The sequence below is a fragment of the Rhinolophus hipposideros genome, assembly GCF_964194185.1.
Source record: "Rhinolophus hipposideros genome assembly, chromosome: 1".
Lineage (NCBI taxonomy): Eukaryota > Metazoa > Chordata > Mammalia > Chiroptera > Rhinolophidae > Rhinolophus > Rhinolophus hipposideros.
Window position 1 is genome coordinate 30,176,795 of NC_138047.1, and position 27,120 is coordinate 30,203,914.

The 27,120-nt window shown below is 39.3% G+C and overlaps 1 protein-coding gene across 1 annotated transcript in view; it reads right to left on the reverse strand.

Moving 5' to 3' along the window:
* Positions 1 to 27,120, reverse strand: part of DCUN1D4 (defective in cullin neddylation 1 domain containing 4) — a gene marked incomplete at its 5' end in the record, with an annotated part of 66,675 nt that overhangs the window by 18,576 nt on the left and 20,979 nt on the right. Inside the window, 4 exon segments of the mRNA XM_081059618.1 lie at positions 4,990 to 5,081; positions 8,336 to 8,406; positions 15,441 to 15,532; positions 18,477 to 18,591. Of these exon segments, the coding sequence (XP_080915744.1) occupies positions 4,990 to 5,081; positions 8,336 to 8,406; positions 15,441 to 15,532; positions 18,477 to 18,591 (370 nt within the window).

Sequence of the window (27,120 nt, forward strand, 5' to 3'; positions counted from 1 at the left end):
TTTGACTTTGGGGAAGAGCCAGAAGCCACACAGTGCCAGATCCGGTAATAACGTGGATAAGGACACACCGTTATGTTTTTGACAGTAATTGCCATATCAGAAGCGACGCGTGACACGGAACATTGTCATGACAGGATGAAATAAAGACACTCACAAAAGAGGACTTCCAGAACTGCTTCAGAAAGTGGCAAGAATGATGGGATAAGTGTGTTCGAAGCGAGGGGGAGTGTTTTGAGAGGGATTCATGGCAATGTATCTTTTACTGTAATAAATTTTTGTTATTTAAGCATTCACCATAGTTTTTGATCACACCTCGTATAACAATTTAGAATGTCCTTGTTTCTTTCTAGTATTTCAAAACTTAAAAAAAAGATTAAAATTAATGATTCTGGAAGTCTAATTAGACTATTCAAGAAGCCTTCTTTACGGGACTAACACGTAATCTGATAGCTGAAAGACAAGCAGCGATTCCCTGTTTTTGGAGGGGAGGGCTTTCCAAATAAAAGTAACAGCATGTGCACAGGCCTAGTGGTAGAAGGAAGCATGGCAAGTCCAAAGTCTAAAAGAAAAACACTGTGACTAGACTGAGTAGAATAAGAAGGGAAGTGGTACAAGCTGAGGCTGAAAGGGAGGTGGAACCAGACCATAAAGAGTTTCTGTGGCCCACAGTGTTTTATTTTTTTATTGAATCCTAGAACCAATGGAAGCCACCTCCTACCACGGGAGAGACCACGATCAGGCTTCCATCTTGAAAACCTCATTCTGGATCCCCGTGGAGAAGGGTTAGGGAAGGGAGAAAAGAGACACTGATAGCCTAGTTAGAGCTCTGGTGCCCGAATCCCACTGAGGAGAAAAGAGCCCAGAAAAAGACAGTAAGTGGGAGTCTAGGAGGCAGGTGTGGGAGCAGGGCTTACTTTGCACTGGGTACTCTACTGTATGGTTTGATTTATTACTATGTATATAAATAATATTTTATTATAACATGGGGGAGGGTCAAAGAGGAGGGCATGGTAACCCTAAAACATAAGGTAGAGGTCCCTGGAACCTGCACTGGAAAGCAATATTACAGACCAAAGCCACAGGAAATTGGCCAGATTTTGGCCAGGTTAGTTTAATCCTGCCCAATGAGAGGAAGAGCAGCTGTTTGTTGAAAAGATTCAAGGGCAGGAACCACTCGTTTAAATAACCTAACAGGAAACAAAGTAGCTGGGAGTCTTTGGGTAGAGCTGCAAGGCGAAATGTCAAGTTCTGCAGCATGCCTGGGAGTGAGTCCAGCCGCCTGGCAAAAGACGTCCCTATGTTTAAAAGATGGTCAGAAGTCTTGTCTGGACTGTGAAGCATAAAATGCCCAAAGTAAAATTTTCACTTCATTTATCTCTTAAGTATAGTTACATGGGTTAGAGATAACACTGTCAATGAAGAATTTAATCTGCTTTAAAAGGGGCTTTGTCCTGCAGAGCCCCTGGACTAACCCCACTAGGGAAACGGGCCGCTGAGTCACCCTGTCTGAACCATACAGTGCCATCTAGTGGCCATTCAACAGGATGGTCTGCAGAGGTGACAGATCTAGTTCTAACAAAGGGCCTGTGAAGAAACAGGCTTGGGAAGTTGAAGCAACCTGCCTGAGATTTCTCCGAAAGCAGCCACATCTTCACTCCGTTTCCCCCTGCTCTGCTGGGTACCACGTGTGAGAAAACTCATAGAAGTTGTATAGTGACAGTGCCACACCACTATGGGGCATCACATGCCTAAACAAAATATACACATTATCATGGGATCATTTCTTATTTGAGTCTTGCTACCACAAAACGCATGCAGAAGCAACAGAAAACAGGGCAATCATCCTCAAAGGTTACAAAATCAAAGGTAGTTCTCCCCCCATTACCCAGAAAGGGCCTTCACCCCTTTACTTAGCCCAAAGGTTATTTCCCAGCCCATCGTCAGTTCTATGCAAACTTAGCTATAACTCTAACATACTTCGTTTTGTTTAGCTTAAATATCCCTATAAAGCTTAATTAATCAGAGGCAACCTTAAACCCACATGTTAGAACAAGGCAATAAATAAAATAGTCAATTTAAACAAGAACTGTGCTTTCTCTGACTAATGACCTAGGGAGCTTGGGGACAGAATTCCCTACCAGCTGCTGCCACTTCCTCCAACACTCACAAAACCCGGCCCTAAGGAGGCCATGCCCACAACTCCCCTAGACAGTGGCGAGACTGGTTTCTGAGTGCCCAAGCGTACTCCACACCTTATCACTTCACCTTCCTGCCTTCAGAAATGCTACCAGAGACACCCAGGAAGTGGCCAACTAATTCAGAACTCTCTGGTTCCAAAACCCACGCGTGGGCTTTCTATTTCTAGCACACTCCCACTGTACAGTAACAACAAAAACCAGCCTTTAAATCAAATCTACTAGTTTATGAAAATGCAGATTTTGTCATATACACTTTAAAGTTTGAGACCAAAACAGTTCACTGGACAGGTTTAATAAAACCAAAAATGAGCAAAAAAGCAAAAGAATCCAAAATAGAAGATAAAACAGATCATTTGAAAATGGACTACTTACTACTATCTTAAGAGCATATAAATGATTGAACAGAGTTCTCTTAGTTACTGGGTGCACGAACCTACCAATGCAGTACTTATTTAGTTAATTCAAGCAGCATAAAGAGAAGTGACCTCATTACTTTTGATCTTTTGCCTGAACATTGCTTCCAAGCCTCGGCCCCAAATGGACTTTGTCTTGTTCTTGGATTTTCTTTCTCCAGGACTAGAACACAGAGCTTGGCACATCACTGCCATTCAAATATTTGCTGAACAAATGACAAATCAAGGGAGGCTGGAGGGGGTGGGGGGTTGAGGTTGTTAAAACAGGAAACTGGACTATTTTTGAACTACAAAGAACCTTACAGGTTATTCTGAGTAATTATCTCCCGAGTTGATGAGGAAACCAGTCTCAGAGATTCCTATCACAAAAAGAAAGCAGATTCCTCAATGCCTTTACATGGACCAGGCTTGTCACTGCGCTCTGAACTGCAAGGACCAAGTAGCAGCATTCCGTAGGAGCCCACGCCACCACCTGTGTCACACAAAGTGGCAAGCAGAGTCCCCAACAATGAGCCTGTGGAGTGTTCCCCTCAACCCCAAACATACATATAGACCTCTTCCAGGAAACTGCATATTTCATCTCCCAGGTGGTGAGGCTGTGAAAACACATGGGCAAAGCCTGGCAATATTCTTTTGTAAAGGCAAATGTGAAAAATCCAGAACTATACAAAAATGGATATTATACTTGTAAGAAAAATGAAAATGTGCCTGAAAAAATGTTGATGGTGCCTCCTCTGAAGCCTGGAAATAACATCTTGATATGGCCATGCAGTCATCATTACACGGACACTTTAAAAAAGAGCAGCCATCATGTACTCACTCTATTCAGAAAGCAACAAACCAAGGCAGGAAAACAATGAGTTAATAGGCTTAAAACCATAAGGAGATGTTTGCTAACACAATACAATTTTTAGAGATTTCAGAGACTTAATCCTAAATTCTAGTGCATGCTGAGAGGAAAGTGTAGTTGGAAAAGGGTGGTTTTTGGCTTTTACTTAAAACTCATTTGCCATCAGACAATAGCAGTACAGGAAGAATGAGAAGTCTTGGATTTTCTTCCCATCTCTACCACTTACTTTTACAAATCACATATCCCCTCTGAGCCTCAGTTTCCTCATTTGTAAAATGAACAAGGATCAAGCCTGATCTTTCTCGGCAGCCATGAGGCTCAGATGGGAAAAACAGTAAGAATACTTCATAAACTACTGAGGAACAATGCAAATAAAGAAAGCATTACTATCAATAACAAATGGACAATGATACTGAAAGTTGACATATTCCAAAATTATTTAAATAAAACAAATCCATTTCATTTCCAATTTTAATCTAATAAAAATCAAAGTCTATTAATCCCAGTTAAAGTGAAAAGGAAAAGAAGTGATTCAAAGTACTAGATCAAAGCTACTATGTTAAGAATTAGCACTTCATCTTCCAATACCATTTGAAATGTTTAGTCATCCACCTCAACTGTACCCTTCAATGCATAATATAGAACAATTTGTTTTCTTGAATGAAACTTTCAGTACATGAACATACACATGCGTGCGCACACACACGTACACACACCACACCACACCACAAACACAAAGCATACATATAAAACCACTGATTTGTTCTTATTCTGGGTCAGGTAATTCCAACAGAATCTTTATTGCTACTTTTTAATCACTAGAGTAAAGAAGTCCCAATTTTGCCCGAAACTAAAATATAAAAAATAAAAGATATGAAACATTTTTACTTGTAAGTTTTGCTTCACTCAATTTTTTTCACACTGACTGTAAACCAGATGCTAATAAGCCTTTGCTTGTAAAGCTCTACCCCTGTGCTAATACAGTACCCACTAAACACGCACGTGGCTACCGAGCACTTGAAATGCAGCTAATGCAAATTGAGATGTACCGTAAATGTAATACACACATAAGATTTTGAAGATGTAATACGAAAAAAGGATGTAAAAGAGCTCATTGATTTTTTAACTATTGATTACATGCTAGAATGATAATACTTGGGGGTTAAATAAAAACATTAAAATTAATTTTACCTGTTTCTTTTTACTTTTTTCAAATGTGGCTATTGGAAAATTTTAAATTACACATGTGGCTCACATTCTTGAGAAAAGGCTGGTATATTTCTATTGGCCAGAGCTGTTCTAGAGGAATACTAAAATAAATATACATTATATAAAAACTTTATATGGTTGCTCAAATTCAACCATAATAGCCCTCCCCTCCTCATCATATAAAAATGGGGCTTGGCCTTGACATCCATGGCCGCAGACCACCTGGCCTTCCTCAGTCACCCACCCCAGGCTCGCTGAGGTCCCAGGGAGGAGGCAGACCGCTTGGCAGGGACCCCCACAATGCAGTCTCAGGACTTACTGTAGAGAAGTCATTCCTTTTAACCATTCCTGTAGAGTAAAATAACCCATATTTTGTGCATCCAATTTCCAAGCTAGGACAAGCATCACTACCTGTTAAAAAAAGAAATAGAAAGTCCAATCAAATCAGAACGACAGATCTCCTCAGTTAAATACATTAACATCTTGTCAAATGCTTCTGTCCACGGTCGTTTAGTCACCGAAATACGAACAGGTAACTTCAAAACAATGAGTCCAGTTTGGCAAACATCTAGAAGTTTGATAATTCAGTCTGCTGACAAGGGCTTGGAGAAACATGAACTCTCATGTTTCATGATGGTGCAGTGTGGGGTGCTTAGCCTCTTCAGAGGGCAATTCTGCAGGCTCTACCAAAATTAAAACCAGTTACTGACTTGGCAATTCCACCTATGGAAAGTTACCTTACAGACATACCTGCACATGCACACACAAAGGTGTAGAGTCAACAATATTTACTGTAGCAAGAGATTGAAAACAAACACACGTCTACTAACACGCGGCTAGTTAAACACCTCTTTGCTAAATACATTCCACACAAAGGAATATGCTACCTTGAAGACAAATACAGTAGAGCTATCGGTACCAACAGGGAACAACCTCCAATATTTATTTAACGCCAAGAGCAAGGGGCAGAACAGAGTGTTACCAAATAAAAAGGTGGTGGTGGAACATACACAGTGGAGTTGGATCATAAATACATTAATGTTTATAAATTCAACTATATACGCTGGGGGGGATTATTTTAAAGTAGCCTGACCTTCCACTTAAATAGCGCCATGCCTGGAATGTGCACGGGGCAGCAGCACGGCCCAATCTCGTCTCAGTGGGAACCACACAAAGAAATCAAAGTCACTGCAATGATGGTAGGATTAAATGTACTTTTTCTGTTTAAAATTCCCTTTCATCAAATAGCAATCAAATCAGTACATATCCATTTTTTAAAAGTTATCAGGTGGGTTAGACTTTTAAAAATCTAGATTACGAGGTAGATTATGGGAGCTGGTTAGTAAATCAATGTATCTACATATTATACACATCATCATAAAATAAGATTGTGAACTTAAAAAATGTCAACTTAAGAGATTCAGAAGAATTGCCCAAAAAGAAGAGGTTATGTATTCTTTAAAATATTCACGTTAGTGGATTTTCTCCTCATCTCTCGGCTTTTCTTAGAATTCGGACTCCTGTATATCCATGTACCTCGGTGAACAGTTCCCCATTTCTTAACTTGCTATATTCTCAATATCTAAACTCAATCCTCTATTAGAAAGATTACAAGTTCCACATAAACACTTATTAAGTTAAAAAAAATGGTGAGGGCACAAGAACACAGACACAGTATACATAAAATATGTCTAAACTGCCAAGCAGATATTCACAATGTTTCCTTACACAAAATACACCTTTTTTTATGCTAGCTAATAAGGAAGCTAACTACTTAAATAAAGGATTTTGCAATTACCTTACTAAATGAAAGAAGGCTTGAATTTTTCAAGCCTACTTAAATTTCATAAGCTATAAATACCAGGCAAGGTGAGAGTTTTAAATACTTTAATTTAAAGTGCTTACTCATCGAGGAAGGCAGCCTTTTAAAAACTTTTTTGCCCCTTGTTTCTCAAATGTTAACATTTCTGAAATTGGGATATATCCACAATTAATGTCGTATTAGAGTTATTTAGCAACATTTTTTCTTTTTCAGTAATTATACAAAATAATACAACTTCTATCAATGGCATCTTAGGATTGAAGTACGGAAATAAATACTTTAAAATAATATTCTAAATTTTGTCTTTTAGTCTTCAATGTGCATGATTCAACATTTCACGAGAGTTAAAGGACTCATAAGTGCCCCAAAGGGGGTAACATTATAGTAGCAACTCTCTTATTAGAGTCCTGGTATTTGGGGGTGAGGAGCTTTGAGGAGCTGTCATCTCCCCTCCTTTTTTTTCAGTTAGAACCAGTATCAGCACCTCCTCCCACAGAGATGGGCCTTTCACCTGCGAGGAAATGCTCATCTAACCCCCTCACACCTCCAGCCGGACCCTGGCCTCCCCGTCTCCTTGCCATGGCCATGCTGCCCAGCCCTGCAATCGATCGATCATCCATCGTACAGGGACTACTGTCCTCAGGGTGGGACCTCTGGATCCCCTCTCGGGCCCAGCTCACTCATACTGTTCAGAAAACACCCTGCCAATCTTGGCCCACGTTCCGACAAACACTTCCTTCTTAAAGTCAGTGAAATGTTCTTTCCTATGTCTACAACTGATCTGTGGACCAGACCAGGCAAAACACTATTCACCCAGTTGTCCCCAAACCGTTCCACCAAGGTGAATAATTATCAAGATACCGGAACAAGATCACACTAAAATTAAAAATACAAGACAAAAATCCTGCAGTAAGTGGGAGACATTCCAAAAGCTCCTTAGAAAATGTAAAGTGTCATTGAGGGGAAGTGGTGGGGGACAGAGGAACAGAAATGATACTGAAAAAAAAAAGTTTTAATAAAAAAGTATAGTCTCGATTCCTAGTTTTCTTTCAGGACACTAGATACCCTGCAAACAGTCTGAATGAAGGCGACGCTCTCTTGAGATCTCTTCCAGGTCATAAATTCATTTAGGATCTAAGACATATTTGTTAAATTGGAGACTAATGAAATATTAAACTGCACAGTTAATGATCTGGGCATTTGTATGAGCAGAATTTTTCATTTTCGTGTAAGAGAGAAGATACGGAAACAGGAAAAAATACTCAACAACATGATAAGAACTAGGCAAAAATAATTAAGCATATAAAATAACTTCTAATTAAATTTTTAAGGGAAGTACTTAGGGCCTTTACACTAAAAATCAATTGCTTTCTAAGCTAAATTCAAATGGAAGTGTAAGAGTTGTGAAAAATTCTTGATAATTACATCCTATCAAAACCCTTAAGAACAATTTTATTTAAAGTCCTGGATAAATTCTACATTAGACTAGGACAACTGCGGAGAGAGATAAAGGGACACAAGGCCATAACGTGGGCTCCCGGTTGATCTATCACTGTGGGTACTCATGCCCACATTACTTTTTAAAAATCTAGTTTAATTATTTTATTACTGCACCTTTTAGATACAAGAAATTAAACAAGAGACAAAAGGACTGCAGTTATACTATACCAATGACAACAAAAAATTTCACTTACAAATCAAATTAGAAATGGAACTTATCTCTTAGACTGCTTCATAAAAACTAACACACCATTACTTCTTTATTGTTGCTTTAGTAGTCAAGGGAGAGAAGACGTAAGGAAAACAATCCCTTTACTCCCCCAATGTTGTCAGTCAGACTTACATTTTCTGGCTCCACACCAATGTCTTCACAAAACTTCTCCATGCCTTCAGGACCTACAACATCATCAGTACCTGGGATGAAACGCAACCTTATATAAATTAAATCTAACCACGCACACTATTACTACTGCACTGTGTTGTCAAAATATTATTAAACTAAACTAAAATCAAGTAACACGTAAGGGCTATAACTCCTTTTCTGAAGAAAGAAATCACTGAGTATAAATTGAAAAATATTCAGGAATTTCAGTTATATCATTAAAGGATTCTGCTCTCTGCACATTTAAGTCAATTCACCTCCATGTCCTTCACCCTATGGACATGCAGGATATATAATTTATGTCTACAGATAAGGCTACTGAGTTCAATTTCTGCTCTTTATTAAAGTAGCTTAAAGCTCTATTCTTATTTTGGTTATAATTTCAATACATGCAATAATTTTTAGAAACAGCAAGGAACCACATAATGTTCTTTATAAAATTAATTGAGAAATAACACAACTGTTTCTTTTACACAGAAAAACAATCAAGCAGTCTTTCTGTTCTTGATAAGGCAATAGAGCTTTCTTCCCACTCTAGCTTTAGCTTTGTGTCTTCCTGAAAGAACTGTCCACATGTTCCATCTCTACTTTATCTCCCATTTATTCTTCAACCACTGTAATTTGGTTTCTGCTCGTCTCACCACTGAACTCTTCTTGCCAAAGTCACCAATCGCCCCCTAACTGCCAAATCGAATAGACACAGTCCATCTTTGTTTTATTTGACCTCTCTGTGATATCTGAAAATTTGAAGTTCTTTCTTCACAACACTTGTGTCCTCCCATGGCTGCTGGAAAGTGCCCTCTCACCTGGTTTCCCCCCACCTCTCCTCTTCTAGCCTGTTTATGGGTTCCTTTGCTTCTCCCAACTTGTTAAATTTGATGTATGGAGTTCCATCCTTAAACCTCTATACACTCTCCTTAGGAAATTTCAACCATACTTGAGGTTTCGGGTATTACCCAGATCTCTTTGTAGCCTGCATTTTCCCCCTTACTTTTGAACTATCTGGCTACCCCACCTCTTCTTCAACTGCCACAAAGAAACTCCCCTTCTGCCCCAAACATACTCCTCCTGCATTTCCCATTTTCAGCCACCATCTCACTGAGCCCATCACGTCCCCATGCCAAGCCTGCTTATCCTCCTGTACCGTCTCAACTGGTGGCATCACCAGAATAGAAACCTGGGAGTCATCCGGATTCCTCCCTTCTCCTACACTCTCTACATCCAATCAGTGATCAAGTGTGCTGCCCATTTTCCTTCCAAATATTTCTTAATTGCACTGCGCTGACCTATTCAGGCTTTCTTCTCTCACTTCGATTACCACAGCAGTTTCCTCAGGAGCTCCCTAATTCCACTGTCTACCCACCTTGGATCCATCCTGCATACAGCCAATCTGGCTTAAAATCCTTCAGTGGCTCCCCACTACCAAAAGCCCAAAGTTGATGCCTATTAAATAAGGTACCGTATGATCTAGTACTTCTCTCCCTCTTCAGCCTCATATCTTTCCACCTTCAAATTACGTTTCTTAGAAATAATCAATGAATATTGCTGAATGAATAAAAATGAAGACTCAGAAACACTTCCTTACCTGTGGCTTGCTCTGCACACCATCCTGACACACCGCCACCACAATACTCTGTGCCTCAGCCCTTCCTTTCCCCTTGTCCTATCTTACCTGGCTAACTCCTCCAATCCTTAAAGACTAACTCAGACAGGCAACAGCCCCAATCTCCCCCCCACCCTATAGCAGAGGCTGGGTGTCTCGCGGTCCTCTGTGACCCCATGCAATGCTAGGGATCATGAACCACATTGAATGTATAGAGAGATTGTCCTCAACAAAGGATGACTATTACAATCACCTGGAACACTTGTTGGAAAGTCTCATGTCACTTCTCTGCTTCAAATCCTATCTCCCCCTAAACTCTAAACTCAGGTCCTTCCTCATAATCAGGCCAGAGCAAATCCTTTTTCTCCACGCTGTTTACTTTAATAAATGTGCTAATTTGTTACAAAATGTCTTTTCATATATTCAAATTTGTCACCTTTTTCTGGGATTTTTTTTTCTGCTTTCATATTTTAAATATTTTCCTATGTACTCCTAATTTTCTTAACTTTATTAAGGGAAAAGTTCTTAATCAAATAAAATTTTCTTAATTTTTAATTTAGTTATTTTTTGCTACATTAACAAACAAACATGACACAAAACTTCATTTAAAAGTGAAAGTGAAAAATAAAAATATTTAGAAAGCAAAAGTTTCCCCTCAAACCCCTCCCTACTCCCCAGAGACAACCATTTATTAAAAAGTTTAAGAACCCTTCCCAAAATTAGCCATTTATAGAATCTACATGCATGGAATATGTACATATTTATTTGCTCTAAGTTTATCCAGGCAATTCTCTGTGGCTTTCCAGATATACAATAATATAAACATTTCATCTCCAACAAATGACCATTTTTGTCTCCTCTTTTCCAATATTTATGCCCCATCTTTCTTTCTGTTGTCTAACAACACTGGCTAATAACTTCCAAAACAATGGCAAATAAGAATAGTCAGAGTGGCCATCTTTCTCTCATTCTTGATTCAAATGGGAATACATGTAGCATTTTATCATTTGATATGTTGCTAGTTTGGGTTTGAGACTACATGTACCCATATGTGCACACTCATGTATATATTACACAAATGAGACATTAGTAAATACAGTAAACAGAGAAAACTTGCCTTCTCCCTTTCCTTATCAGTTAGGCCATGTGTCCTCCCAGACCTTTCTGCTATGCTTTACGGATGTGCAAATATACAATGAAATGCAGCTGAAACATGTTTATCTGCACACATGGGTTCCTGCTGTGCCTATAAATTCTACCCGTTGGTGTTTTCAGTAAATATGCCTGATAATCTTCCGGTGCGTGTACCTACGTATCTACTTGGCTCTGTTAGCTGACACATTCTACATTACTCCACTGTACGTGAATGTGTGTGTGTGTGGGTCTGTACGTTCATCGTGTCCCACTACAGTAAAGTATTTAGGCTGAAATTAAAGAAAAATTCTCACAAGGAAATATCCACCTCTTCCTATTTTGCTAAGAGGTTTTGTTTTTAAGACACCTTTTTGGTGACTACCAATAGGATTCACTGGAGGTGGCTACATAGAGCTTAAAAAAAAAAGTTCCCTTGTACTTCTTCTTAAATTCCTGTCTTTGGTTTCTATTCTTCCTGATTAAAAAAAGCTCTTTCCCTATAACCTGTTCTTGAGCCTAGCCAGGCACCTGCATTTCCCAGGCCGCTGCACTAGGCCTGACTGTCTTCCAGCTCGCTCTCCCACTCTCACACCCGCCATCCTGGTGACCGCCAATGTTCTCTATCAATACTCATTACAAAAATGACACTTCTCAGTTTATTTGTCTGTTTGCCACACTAGGAAATGAGCACAGCACTTCTGCTGACTGTACCCCAGAGCCTGGCACACAGCAAGCCCTCAAAGGTTTGCTGATGTAGATATACTGTGCAATGGGAATGTTAAAGTTATCCACACTCTTTCCTTTTTTCCACATTTTACACAATGCCATTGTCATATTCATTGCATGTACTTACATCTATATGTTTTAAAAGAAACAAGTCTTTAACAGTATTATTTACAATGGCATGACTCTACCAAAAGTCATTATTTTATCCTAAAAATATTCCAAGTATAGCTTGTCAATCAACATTATTTAAAAGCTATTCATGGGGTGACTGGTTAGCTCAGTTGGTTACAGCGTGGTTCTGGTAGCACCAAAGTTGCCAGTTCAAAACCCACATGGGCCACTGTGAGCTGATCCCTTCTTTTAAAAAAAAAAAAAAAAAAAAAAAAAAAAAGCTACTCACAATCCTGCTATCTAAAACAACTTTTCCTTTTGTCTCACTATCTTTCCCATGCATGCATTTAGCTCTAGTTACAATCACACTGTTCATTGGAATTATGGTTGTATTTAGACTAAGTTTATCAATTAATCTGTAGAATTGAGCAATCTTAAATCTAACAAATATGTCACTGACTAACACCAAGTGGGGTTTGAAGAAGATGGTTTAAAAAACCATTATAGTTAAAATCATAAGCTACACAACGCCCTGGTGACAAGATTCTGGAGATACATTTAGAAGACAGATATACTGACTGTAATCTAGAAAAAAGTGGTCCTCCCACTTTCCCTGCCATTTTAAGCAGGGGTCCCTAACTAAATATATTTAACCTTTTCACAATGGGCCAAGACCCTCATGGCCAAGTTCCCGTAATTACACCACGCTGTGTCGCTGAGGCAAATGGGGCCCCACTGTCTTCTTTGGTAGCTTTTAGTATCGCTTCCTTCACTGACACTTAGCACCTGCTCCTGGTCCCTAATCTCGTTTTGGAGAACCAAAAACAAACAATTTTGCTATAGAACTTAATCCAAAATCACGACTACGGGCCTGCAATCGGGACCTACACAACTTTGATGACCTGCGTGTGTGAGCTTTGTGTGACTACACAGTGCTGGCCCATGTGCTTGGCTGACTTCCTTATTCTTAAACATACGCCCAGAAAGTGGAAGTTATTACATACATTATCTGTATAAAACTGGTTATTTTCCTTCTAATAAAAAATAAATGGGATTCTGGTTTCACATGGAGGTCTAAATAATAGTCCCCCACCTTCCTCCCACCATCCTTTCTAAAGTCACAGAGATATGAAGTAGCAAAGTACAAAAGGGAGTGAACCTATAACCACAGAGAACAGGACAAAGAGCTCCCAGTGGAGCAGGCTCATTTGTTACATTTCTGAGAAACAGATACTGAGTTGATAGGGAGTTAAAAAGGTGAGAAGGCTGCATCCTAGAATGTGCAAAGGAGGGCTGGGTTAACTCTCCAGGCAGAAGCTGGAGGACCTGGGTTCAGGCAGCAGGAGCCATGGAAAGCAGAGAGCAGGTCCAGGAGCGGAACTGAGAACTCTGGAAAGAACTAAAGGTCCATCCAGGTGAAACTGCACCACCAAGGCCCCTGCTGCCCCTCCACTCCACTCAGAATTAAAGTGCAGGGAGTCCGCCCAAATCAGTTGGCTCTCTACCAGGGACAGTGGACACACCGTGGGTGGTAAAGCCCTCCTCATTCTAGCATCTAGGGGGCTTGGGAACTCACAACCTGCTCCCCCAGCTTCACCCCACATCACAACCTGTCAGTCATCCTTGAATAATACTGATCTACGTTTTTATTCATGTGGTTGGGATACTAAAAATGAAACAGCTACCACCTGGGGCGTTTAATTATTCCTAGTTTCAAACCATTTTCCTTACTGATAAGATATGTGAGATTAAGGAAAAGGGGAGATTTATATAAATAGGGAAAGCCACACCCACAGAAACCTCTTAGAAATGAACTATAAGGAACCACGCAGCAGGGATCTCAAGGAACCTAAAGAATGTGGCTTAAGCTTTATCTCAAATGTCATCTTTGTGAGCTGAAGCAAAGAAAACAAGAAGGAAAACTATAGCCTGATCTCTTTTTAAAGAAAACAGAAGTGTGGTTGGTACTATGGAAAAATTCGTATTTGTTCATAAAGAAAGACACACAAAATAATCAAAATAGCTGTGCTATGACGGTGGGATTAAGTATAGTTTTTGTTTAATATTTCCTTTTTATATTTCATAACAATAAATGTGAATAAAAGACAGCAAAAGGTCTTCATAATCAAAGTGATACAAATATGAGAAAACTCTTAATTCATTTCAGCAGCCATGTAACAGACAACTGGAAAATAGCCAACCACTTTCACTAGGAATACAAAACGTCTTCAAGAAATCTGTGTTTTTATGACCTAACTGTGAAAACAGATAAATTCTCATACTATGTAAGTGTTTGTACTAGTGTCCACGCCCCACAAATAAAATTCAGCTCAAACGAGTTCTAGTAATGAAGGATAATTCACTAGAGAGATACTGGGGTAGCTCAGAAAAATCGAAAGAATCAAAGGAGCAGGATCGTATCCTTTCAAGTCCATCACTGGAAAAAAAAGATGCTCTTCTCCCAGCTTCAATCTGAAAATCCCAGGGGCTTTTATCTGACTGGCCTGGCTGGCCTAGGTTACCTGCCAGCCACTGGAACAAGAGCTGTGGCTAGAAAAGGGGTAGGGTGGGGGGAAATGGCAAGATCAGGCCGTGGGAGGAATCCTCGCTTGCATATCCAATGAAAGGGTGTCAGAACTAGTTGTGAACAATGTCCTAAAGAAGTACAGAAAAGGCTATTCGGCTAATTACGGGGCTTTAAAGATGTATAACAGCTTCTCAGATGGAAAATGAAGAAAAGCACCAGGCAAAGAGATGGCAGGGAATTAGCGGTCTTTCATCTCGTTGGGAGCAGGGATTTTTAAGTGGGGTGGGGTGGAGGTGATCTGATGACAGCAAAATTGTTTGAAGGTTGCTGGGATAGTCAAGTTGATAGGTAATAAGATAGGGAACAGGAAAAGTAAAAGAACCTTCAGCTCAAACTTGTCTGAAAAATTTTCTTTTTCTCTGTTTCATACCATACACAGCTACAATATAATAAATAAACCCTAGATTTCACTATTAAACTATCCAACCAATTATAATAAGTTGCAAAAATGGGACTGAATTTAACACATTTAAATGACAAACATTTTCTGCCAAAAGATCTTTCAATACAGACACTTAATACAAGAAATTCCATTGCACTACATAAAGGTTCAAAGCAGCAAAGCTTATTTTAACTTTGATGTGTAAATCAAATAACCACCCAGTACCGGCTTTCTAAATAGGTTTCCTAGCAATCCCAAGTATTTCTCCCAAGTACATTTCATCTTTTCAGTTCCCTTCTAGTGTTCTGAATTCTTTGGCTTAGCTGCTGGCTATAAATAGTAGGACACTTGGGGATTTGTTTCAACTGTGTTCTCTCCCTCAAACAGGGACACACACACACACACACACCCCACCCCACCCCAAAATTCAAAAAGTACACATTTTTTAATTCCCTATCTCCTCGCAGTAGTCCTTACTTTTAATACTGAGGATCGGTCTCGGACGATACAAGTGATTACCTACCTGCATACTCATAGAACCACTCTAAGCACCTCTTACTTGAAAAGGCTTCTTCTTCAGTCTTTATTCTTGTTGAATCATATTTTCTATACATGCTAGAAATTGAGAAAGCAGTTTTAAGTTATTTAAAGTAAAGACAGTGAGTTCTTTTAACTAGCAGATAGATTTTATTCACCTACCCAAACCAGACATCTATTCAATCAGTATTTCAAGTATATTTTAAATATTTAACTTCCTGTTTTGAGAAGCTTCAGCTTTTATAACTACAATTTTAAACATAGTCACACTCAATACAGAATCAAATGGTAATAACCACTTAATACAGGCTTTTCTCTGATTAACAAAGAATCCGTAAGAAATGAATCCAACAGGTATTTGACAGACTCCCTTCTACCTGACTAGCCAGAACTAACTACAGAATGATAGTGAGATACAGTAAGAAATGCTTACAGTGTTTTCTCCAATTGATGACCCTAGAACTCACTTATGTCTCCACATTAAATTCTCCTGACTCCTGTGTCTTCCAAGTCAGGTTGGGCACAGAGCACACTCAAAGGAAGAATCTGTCACTATTAGACATCTCAACAGAACATTAAGAAAATAAAAGAAACATCAAACTATGTCCAAGCCTCCAGGGGGAAAAAAAAGTCAGGTGTAAGGTTGATGAGATAAAAATCCCTTGGATGGTTTCTTGATTAGTATAACCTCAGGAGAGAGACATATAGAGAAACCCTGGCTTAAAAATCTTAAAAACCTCAGGAGAGAGACGTATAGAGAAACCCTGGCTTCTGCCATTCTCTTACAATTCCCTAGTGTTAGGAAGACAGCCAGCATCAGCCAGAGAACTGCCTCGGGAAGCACGGCAGCCTCCTCCTCCACACTGTGGCCTTCAACAGGATTTCACAATGACCCGGGGCTGAGGACTGAGATATTCCTGGGGGAGGGGGGAAGGGGGAGGATGCAGTATCTCTAAAACAGTGACTTGGATAGAAAAATAATGAATATATATTTTTCTTATCCCTTATTTATATATAAATTGCCTAAACAGTTATAAACATTTATGAATATAGTTTTTATTCACATAGTACATAATATAAAAATTATATGTATTTTTTAAATGAGCATTTACTCATGACCTTGACATTCACCAGAGTACCTGTATGTACCTCTGATTAGAGATTCTAAGTTTTAATACCAAAAAAAAGAACATGGTCATAGCATGTACTGAATCTGCAAACCACCAGTTTTGTATTTCTTCTATAAAAGGTTGCCATACTATCTGGGAACAAAGGTGGGTACTGGCCAAGGGTTCAAACAGAGATGCTCCAATCCTGGGCCTAGATATTTCTGTCTCAGCTCAAAGTCTGTAATTGGTCAATAATCTGGAGATCAACATATGACACTATAATGTTTTCATTTCTTAAACATACTCTACATACATGAGTGGTATTCCATTGCTACATGGAATACCATTCAGCAAATAAAAGAAAAATAATATTGATACATGCTATTACAAGGATAACCTCAAAAACATTAAGCTAAGTGAAAGAAGCAAGACACAAAAAAGATTAACAGATTAACTATATAAAATGTCCAGAACAGGCAAATCGGTAGAAAGTAGATTCATGGCTGCCTGGGAGTGGGAACAGGGAGTGACTGAATGAGCATCCAGGATCTAACGGGTCATGGAAATCTTTTAAAACTCGTTTGTAGTGATGGTTGCACAACTCTAACAACTTCGTAAAAATCACTGAGTTTGTGCACTTAAAATGGATGAACAATGTGGTATGTAAATAAGGTGTTTTTTTAAAAAACAACCAAGAATGAAACTCAGATAATGCTGTACCTCCCTTTCCCTTGGGTGACCAAGGAAATGCTGTCAGTAAGAGCACCTCACACTCTTCTGCAACCCAACTACCAGTTTTTAAACTGGCTTTAACATACTAAATTGTATTAGACTGTGGTGAAAAATAATAAGTGCTATCTATATATACAGTCACAAAATGCTATGTGATTATTAGAATTTAACAATGCCCCAAAAATCACATCAACACCACCACGGAATTACATCAAGTAACCTGGCTTCGTAAGTCTAAAAATCACTGGTCTAAACATTGCTGATGATTCTCTTCTAAATCACTGCTATCTTCTTTTAGATAATGTTTTCTCCTCATTAGGGATATGAACAGTGACATTATTTTCACATTTTCAGAGTCCATCTCTCTATCCCTCCAACTGAGTTGTAGCATATTAAGTAACACAGCAAGAAAGAAACAGAAAAATTTCATCTTGATTTACAGATGTGAAAATTCAGGCCCATTAGTGAAGTGACCTACAGAGCAAGAATGGAGGGAGATGGAAAAAGACAGAAAGGATTAAAACTCTGATGTCTGCTCATTGTTTTAAAAAAAAATTTTAAAAACCCCGACAAACTTACTTATTAAAATTAGGGTGAAAACCATAAAGAGGCCTAAAATAAACAAATCTAACAGACCTTTGGAGTTACCAAAATTAACAGTGCACTTGTCTGAAAGAGAAGTGGTGGAAACAGTCTTGTTTTTACAGTTCCTAACCAATTCTCACTCCTCTAATAAACCTCAGGCCGGCTTAGAGGGTGCAGTCCAGGCAGCTCTCTCCAGCCGCTGTCCGGGCCCTTGCAAAGGCAATCAGAGGATTCCTAGGGTGGTATTTACTGAGACTCACAGAACGGATACATACCAATCGTGGGGTCCTCAACAGGCACCGACAGCAAGCCCTTAAAAGGAAAGAAAGAAACTCTACACCAGTTTTGGTGGATCAGTGCACTAAGATAAAACTTTAATTTCTAAGAATACAAATGACCTAATTTGTTTTTATTTTGTAAACCCACACATAAAATAAGTGACAGGAAATAACCATACTTCGAAAGTCCACCTGGCAGAATGACAACAATGTTCCCGTCCGCACCTGTACATTTAGAAGACCCACACTGGACTAGGCAGGCATGTGACTCTTTGACACATATGTCATCAATTTTGATCTACGGTCTCTGCCACATACCTGTCATGTCTACTTTTCTTGGCAGATAAATCATCTCCAGAGGCAGGTCTTCTCTTTTTCCTTGGTGGCATCACTTTACTAAAGCAGTCCGAAGAACTACAAGACCGCAGACTTCCTACAGCACAAAGAGTCAAAGGCTACAAGATTAATGCACGCCACATCACAACTCTTCAAAAAAATATACCCCACCAAATGAGAAAGCTTCGTGACTGGTACTGTAAATGGTTTACATGTTGTCTGTAAATGCTAGGAGGTGAAAAAAAATGTTTTTTAGCTCCTGCTCGAAAAAATGTTATAGTCAAGAAATAAACTAGCAATGACAAATAAGTTAATACTTTTTCTGCCCAAAACCACACCAGAAATAGAAGTTATCACAACTTCAATTTATTCTCCAAAACTACTAATGTAAATCATCTCAGCTTTCAGCTTCTCTTACATGTCAATGTTCCTTCAAAAAGAATTGCACTGCTATCTCATTTATGTACTTCGCCAGGCAAGGCCAGCTCAACCAGTCACCTTGCGTCTAAAATACATACAAGAACATCAGTCCTGACACTCTTCAGCTTCAGGACATATCTGGTTTGGGTTTAAAAAAAACAAAAACAAACAAACAAACAAACAGGATTTGGATATTTTAGGAAGAAGATCAACATGGTCTTGAGCAAAACTTCCATAATAATTTTGAGGGTTTTTTTCCTGCAACTTGAAGAAGATTCTGCCACTTTCAGAAACATACCTTCATTTGGTAAAAACCAATATTAAACTAACAACACTGAACACTTATTGAAACCTTACTGTGAGCCAGGCCCTGTTTTTAACACTTACTTAAATGTATTAACACACTTAACATCATGAGCTTATGAAAAAAGAACCGTCACTACTGACCATGCTGATGAGAAAATGGAGGCAGAGAGAGTAAGAGAAGTGGCAAAACTGGGATTCAAACGCTGACAGTCTCGCTTCACACTGTCTTAAATCATTATAATTTACAAGACAATTATAAGATAATTAAAATACCCATCTTGGCACAAGTACTATCAGATATGTCATTTGGTTCCCACAATAACCCTGAATTATACTCAGAGCAAAGATAATTATCTCTACTTGACAGATGGGGAAAACTAAGGCTTAGGCATTTAAGCAAATTTCCAAAGTCTCAGAAGTGTTAAGTGATGAATTCTGGAGCATACATCTTTACTCCTTCCATTGGCCTCTTGGTAGAAGGCCCAGGGGACTTCTCAGTGAGTCATGAGGACGAGAGCGTAGGGGTGCCTGCGCTTGAACGACCTGCATTCCATGAATGAGTTCCAGCTCTTTACCTACATATGTGGCTTGGTCAATCACTGACCCATTCTGGGCCTTGGTGCACCATCTGAAGAATGAGAACTGTGGTATCTCTCAAAAAAACATCCATTCAGGAGGTGCTTAGGTGCTGAGTGCTGTGCGCAGACAGATGTTGGAGACGTAAAGAACACGCTCTGAGTGACATATGGATGATGCCGTGGAGCTCAGGCAGGACCTCACAAGAACCCCACAATGTAGGTGATTTGCTAGCATCCCCATTTTTACAAATGAAGAAACTGAACCAGAGAGATGAGGTGACAGATGGAAAGTGAAGTAAGTGAAGTCGAGGATTGAACAAGCGGCCCAGCAGCAAAGCCCAAGCTCTCTGCCACTATGACTGCCACCTCCCCTAGGCCAGAAAAGCAGAGACTGAGAAGCAGAAAACTAAGGACAGAGCCCCAGGGAGTGTGGATATTCAGGGGGCTGGGAAAAGACGGTAAAAACCAGAGTAGAGAAAAAACCTCGGGGAGAGTCACTCCTGGAAGGCAGAGGAGGAGAGTGTTTCGAGGAGGGAAGGGTGTGCAGCACACAGAGCAGCGCAGGAAGGAGTGAAGGTGCACCCTGCACTGAGCACTCAGGGCAGGAGCAACGGGCTGTGAGGGGAGAGGCCAGACTGCAGGGGGCTGGGAAAGACTGTGAGGAGAGGGAGTGAACACAGCGGACATAAAAAACTCCTTCTAGAAAGCTGTTCGGGAGGCAGGGAGGCAGCTGTCAGTCACTAACAGTCACCACCCCGGGAAGAGCAATGGTTAGGACTGGAACCTAAACGCCACTTTATACCGAGTGCTAAGTGCCCAGGGTGACTCAGACGCTCCGAGAACATACCAGCCAAGAGCACTTACTCTGTTATGAAACAAGACGGCAGCCTGACTGAGGTGTCCGCCCAGAGCCAAGGACCAGAAAAGGCATGTGCTCGAGGACCCTGCCTGCTACTCCAGCACCCCAACCAGGGCTAAAAAGACGACACTCAGCCACCTCTCCTGGGGGCCTAACCAGGCCTTCCAGGGGAGAGAGTCAAGGGTTTTTCTGAGACTTAAGGCACCCTCAGATCTCTCTCCCCATCACAGCAGCAAGAACTGAAAGAGAATGAGCCGGAGAAAGGGCCTACCGCCACAGGCACCTCATTCATCCTCCCTGGGAAATGGTGGTCCAGTTTATAGACAGCACCAAAGCACACACAAAGGTCCCAAGAGTTGCAGTGACCCAAGCTTTTGCAGACTGCCAACATTTAAGGAAAACATTTAGTCTTGCCCATTAATGCCTTGGGGTGGGGCCTGCAAAATGAAAAAGCACAGCCCATCTAGCTGAAAAGCCTGCTACACTGCTCGGAATTAAGAGTCTGCCTTATACTGGCAGGCTTGCTTCTCCCGCCGTGGACGTGTTACGTGTGAAGGAAAGACACTGTCTTCTAGTACTGGTCATGGTTTGGTTCTGAGCATCTGGTCCGGCAGTAACCGCTCCCTTCCACCAGTGTTTGCAGAGCACAGAGGAAAATGTACTTACCTCCTCAACCCGTGAGAAGACGAACACTATTTAAAATAATGTTTTCACCAATATTCACCAGTAAAGGTTAATCCACCAGCTGCTCTACTATCTGCTTCTTCATAGAAACACTGGTATAATGTCAGGCTTTCACTGAATCTCACTTGTCAAGAGTATCATGTATTTTGTAAACTTACAAACATTGGAAATTAACCAACTTTTTAAACTTTCTTTTATTTTTTTCCTTACTGATGAATGCTTTCTGTTAAAAGAGTTTCACAAATCACCTTTTCTTGCATCGGCATAAAACTTATTCATGTTCGACCCCGAAGTCATCCCAAATTTGACATTTTATTCTTTCACTTATCTGACATTTGTATCTTCTACGTAAGAAGCATCGCTTTTGTTCAGCTCTGTCCACTCGTCATCAGCATAAGCGAGTGGCTGTTATGAGACCATCTTCACAAAGAAACAACATCTGTTCCTTCCCTGACGCTCATTACAGCCCAGGGCCCCACGGCTCGCTGCTGCTCTCACCCTCACCTCACAGGAGGGAGGAGTCCAACTCACACCCCTGGGACGCTGCAAAGGACGGCACAGCTCCTCAGGTAGAACCCTAGACCCTATGGCAGTGAAAAGTTTCAAACTACATAAAAGCTATTTTTGAATGCTGAGGAAAATTAAGTTTACTTAAAATAATTTGCCAACATGAACCAAATCAACAAAACAGAGAGAATTCAACTCAAGTTTGCCCCAAGCCCTCCACCCTACCATGGCTCCTAGGACCCTACCTGAGTAGGGCAACAAGTAGGGGTTTAGTGTATGTGCTGCCGAAGCGAGCACATCGACACGTAGGGGTGTAAGTGCACGGATACAAAGGGCCAGTTTGGTCTGCAGGGCCCTGTCTGGTTCACCTGTGTGCACACAGCAGCTAACAGTGTCACAATGCAGCAATAATCAGACATATACGGTGAGAATCCTATAGTAGACTTTCAATAAATATTTGAATAAATGTGTTCCTGTAACATGCATAAATCAAATGCTGTTAAAATTCAGTACATTTCCAGATATTTAAAACACTTATGAATAAATAATACACCATCATTTTTGATGGTTTTTCTTCTTCTCAGTAAAACAAGCACTTTAAGATTCCTGGCAGGTAAGAATTTTTTTTTCTTTAATACAAATATTCCAGAATATTTGCTTCTTAAAATAACTCTGTGCTAAGTCTTTTTACAATAAAAATACTTAAGTCTAAATGAATGTGTTACAAATTCGTATTTATCTGTATAGTTAAATTTAGACTTTACTGACTCAACTTCTATCACAATCACAAAGAATGAGCTATTTTGACCCTTTAAACGTTATCTACTTAGATACAAACAATCTGCCATTACGGGGAGAGGCAAAATATTAAAGTCGATGTTTTAAATAATAACAATAAAGCACTTTTAAAGTTATCCTATTTATCTTCACAAATCTGAGGGGTGTTATTACCACCCTAATTCTAAAGGTAAGAAAACTGACTAATAAAGAGCACCTGAAAGTTCCAAGATCAATAAATACTTAACAAATAAAAGTGACTGCCTAATGAACTTTAGCATATGTGCTGCCGAAGCGAACTTTAAGATACCCAGAAATTAATTTGCAATGATCAGAGCTGCAAGTTTTCATTCTTTCACAAACATGCAAGAAAAACAGAGATGAAAAAGATTATAGGGAGCCATCTTAAATCTCCTACAGAATATTTCACAGGAACATGTGAAAGAGGAAGAGCCTTTTTGTAATAATAAAAAAGAAGGAGGAAGAAGAGAAGAAGAATCTCAACCAGTAATCCCAAACTATGATTTGGACTCCTCAAAATTATCCTGATTGATATTCTCATGTTCAGTCTAACAATCTCTCTATTAGATGAACAGTGAGTAAAATCAACCCTCTCAGTTCTCCCATCATTAGAAGCTATTTCTTGATACTGGGGTTTTTAAATGATCCTTAGGAAGGAAATAAAAATTGTTTATAGTTTTTAACTCAAGGGTTATGATTTTAGTTCAGGTTTATTTATTTTCTGTTCAGTGTTTAAAGAGAACAAATAAATTCTTCTACTAATGAACTATGTTTTCAAATAAATCAGGTAGTGAATGAATATAGCCATTCTTCCCACACTAAACAGTTAGAAATACTGCTGACATTTTTCAACATATCTATCCTAATATCTGACCCCAGAAAATAAATTTTAAAGAATAATTTGAGTTTATCTGGATCACACCAAAGGCCCTTTACAGTCAAATCCAGTTTGTTCTTTTGCTACTGTGTTTCCCCGAAAATAAGACCTAGCCGGACCATCAGCTCTAATGAGTCTTTTGGAGCAAAAATTAATATAACACCTGTCTTATTTTACTATAAGACCAGGTATGATATCATATGATATAATATAATATCAGGTCTTACATTAATTTTTACTCCAAAAGACGCCTTAGAGCTGATGGTCCAGCTAGGACTTATTTTCGGGGACCCACAGTAATAACTAAGCATGTTAGTCTCAATAAATGCTATCTCAGAAGGTGGTATGCTGCCTCTTTTTTTCTTTTTTTAATCCTTTTGCTTGTGGGCCTCATGTAATAAAAGGTCCTGTTCAGGATTTATTTTCTGTAAGACATAAAATTGTGTGCCCAATTTCTAGTCATGCACAAACAACAGGTCAAGAAATTTTGACTTTTCCAAAATAGTATAAATTCATGTTCTAATATAAACAACTCACTGTCTAGTTTTTCATTTCAGTGAGTTTGCTGTGTCATATAGCTTATTTCACTTAATAACATTTTACGTGGTTCACTGTGCCACTTCAGTACATTTTATAGAGCTATTTCACCTCACTTTTCACTGAAGTTTCACAAAGATACAGTAATTTGAGTTGATAAATAGATTGCAGTTTAAGACATCTTACCAGTACCTCATATGTTATTTCATTTTCTTGAACAGATCATTGAACTACTTGCTTGCTTGAGTAAAAAACTATTAGTGTCTATATGCACAAATTTTATCCTATTATTTAAGGCTAAAATATTTCCTTTCCTTTCTCTTTCAAAAATATTGACTTCTGACATCTATCATCTTCCTTCATCATTTTTTTTTGTCTACTCCAATATTAACTCTGTCTCTCTCTCATATGTTTGTGTGTGTGTGTGTGTGTGTGTAAGATTGAAAGCACCAAAGAAAATCGTTAGAGGAGGCAGAGGGGCAGCTTCCAGCCTCTCCTGCACTTGGGATTGGCTCTCCACACACACTTGTTACAGATACTGCTCAGACTATGGATAAGCCAAGAGATTCGAACAGGACTACAGTGATTAACTTTCTCAGATTTCCAACATTATAGATTATATGTGGTTTAATTTTAAAGGCTACTCTGTCAGGTATAGCAATCACAAGTGGTGCTATAACCAGATGGAGAACTGTTAATGAAATGGACAAATCTAAGAAATTATTAACACTAATTGACACTGACTGGCAATTACAAGGTACCAGTAACTGCACCAGCATGTCATATACCAAACATCAGACACATCCACTGTCCCTTAGGCGTGAAAGAGGGGGCTTGAGGCCAAAGACATTTTCCACTTTCATCTTCCTTAATTACAACTTAGCTATTAAACTGCCACATTCAGATTAAGTATTTAAATATGAAATTACTATAGTAACAATACTCAATTTTAATCCAAAAGTCAAAGTTAATTAAATAATGTACAAGATTCAGAGCTTAGAACTTTTATTACCTTTGCTAAGGGGAAGATAACCTAAAGGCTTTACAAACAAAATTCGATTTTAAAAATCAAAACTATACTAACTCTTGAATTAAAAAAAAAATCCCCAAAGCCTACAAACATAGTGTTCCTGAATAGGAGAGAAATGTGCTCTTTTTTTTTTTTTTTTACTGTTAAAAGTAGCCCTGAAAACTTTATTTCAGCATTATTGGTAGTAGCTGAAAGTTAAACATACTTAAATGTACATATCAATAGAAACATATCATGATATATCCATGAAGTGGAAAATCATGCATTCATTAAAAAAATAAAGTGAATGCTTTATAACTCTGCTACTATGAAAAGATCTCCAAGATATACTGAATGACAAAAACAAGAGGCACATACAAATGCACACGGTATGTGAGGGAAAAACATACCATCACCATCATCACTTGGGAAACAAATATTAAGAATATGAGAGTTACCTGCAGAAAGTCAAATGTGGAATACTCGTAGGTAATGGGAGTTGGGGTAACAAAATAGAACAGAAACCTTCGCTTTCTGTTTTATACCTTTCCAACACTTCTTTTAAAACTGTGTACATACACTGCTTTTAAAATTATTAAGGAAACTTTTGACTGTCTTTGAATTGATCTATATATTATACAATGAAACAAGATCCGGTGCAGGGACACTCCGGCCTGGCCTTCTAGAACACTCCTGGCACAGTCTCTGCCCCCTTCTCTCACTCCTACCCCTAGAAGGAAGAGTGTCTGATCTAACTGGTGCTATAGAAGGAGCTGAGTGGAGGGGTCCAGCCCTTTCTGAACTCCCTTTCAGACAGGCCTGCCAACAGAAGCTCAGACCTTTCCACTGTCCCTAGCGGGGGGCCCGAAGGGGTAGAGCAGGTGTGCTGCCGGTGCTCACCCAGCTGTGGCAGTGATTGAGTGTAAGGGTGTCTGATTCAGGTGAAACACTGAAAAGCCTCTGCATTTTTGCTGCACAACTAAGCTATGTTTTCCAAAAAACTTGTTACTTCAACCTTCATCTTGCGCCTAATCTTCAAATGATTCTGAACCAATTTGGAGAGGTTCCAAAAACCTCCAAGACATACCATTAAATGAAAAAAAGAACCCTGCTGTATAGTGTATACGGTATAGTATGATCTCATCGATGCTAAATAAAAAACACCACTATAAAAATAGACGCTTGTATAAAAATGTCTGAAAGAACAAACATTAAACAGGATAAAGAATGGATTGGGAGATGGGAAGGAGGACTGTCACTTTTTACTCCTCAATTTACTTGTATGCTATTCAAAATTCTCCAGCAAGCATGCATTCATATATTTTTGTGGTAATTTTCAAAATATTTTAAATATAGTTTAATAATTTTTGCTGGAAGTTTTAGTAACTACAGATCAAGCACAAGTTTCTAAACGTTATGGTTACCAGCAGTTTCGAGAAGTGGTTCTCAAAGTGTGGGCTCCCGACGAGCTGCCTCATCAGCACCTGGGAACTTGTCAGCTATGCAGACTCTGGGAACCCATCCCAAATCTGCAGAATCAGAAAGTCTGGGGATGGAGCCTAGCAACCTGTTGTAATAAGGCCTCCCCGGGGAATGATAATGCTACAACAGTATGAGAACTATGGGGCTAGAGAATCATTTACAATAATCAAGTTTCAATTTTCCCATTTATAAATCTTCAGGACCTATACCACGCGCGCACACACACACACACCCCTACCTACCTATAAATCATGTTTCATCTCAACAAACATTTATGGAATACCTTTCAAACTGCATTATTGTAGTAACTTTTTAGTATAAATTAAAATACTTCAGTAGAGAAATGGTATCTTGAAACCATAGGGAGAATCCCCAGCCCCGTTTTAAAGGGACTGAAGTATTGTCATAAGCCAAAGCCCCAGAACAGATTTCCTACTAGGAAGGAACTGTAACATGGCTGCCTCCATACACAGTGAAAAACATCCTCAACCAAGTAACAACTTGTTAATGGAATGTTAATACAATGTTGAATTATTCTCAGCTAGTATTTCTCCTTCATAACTTTATGT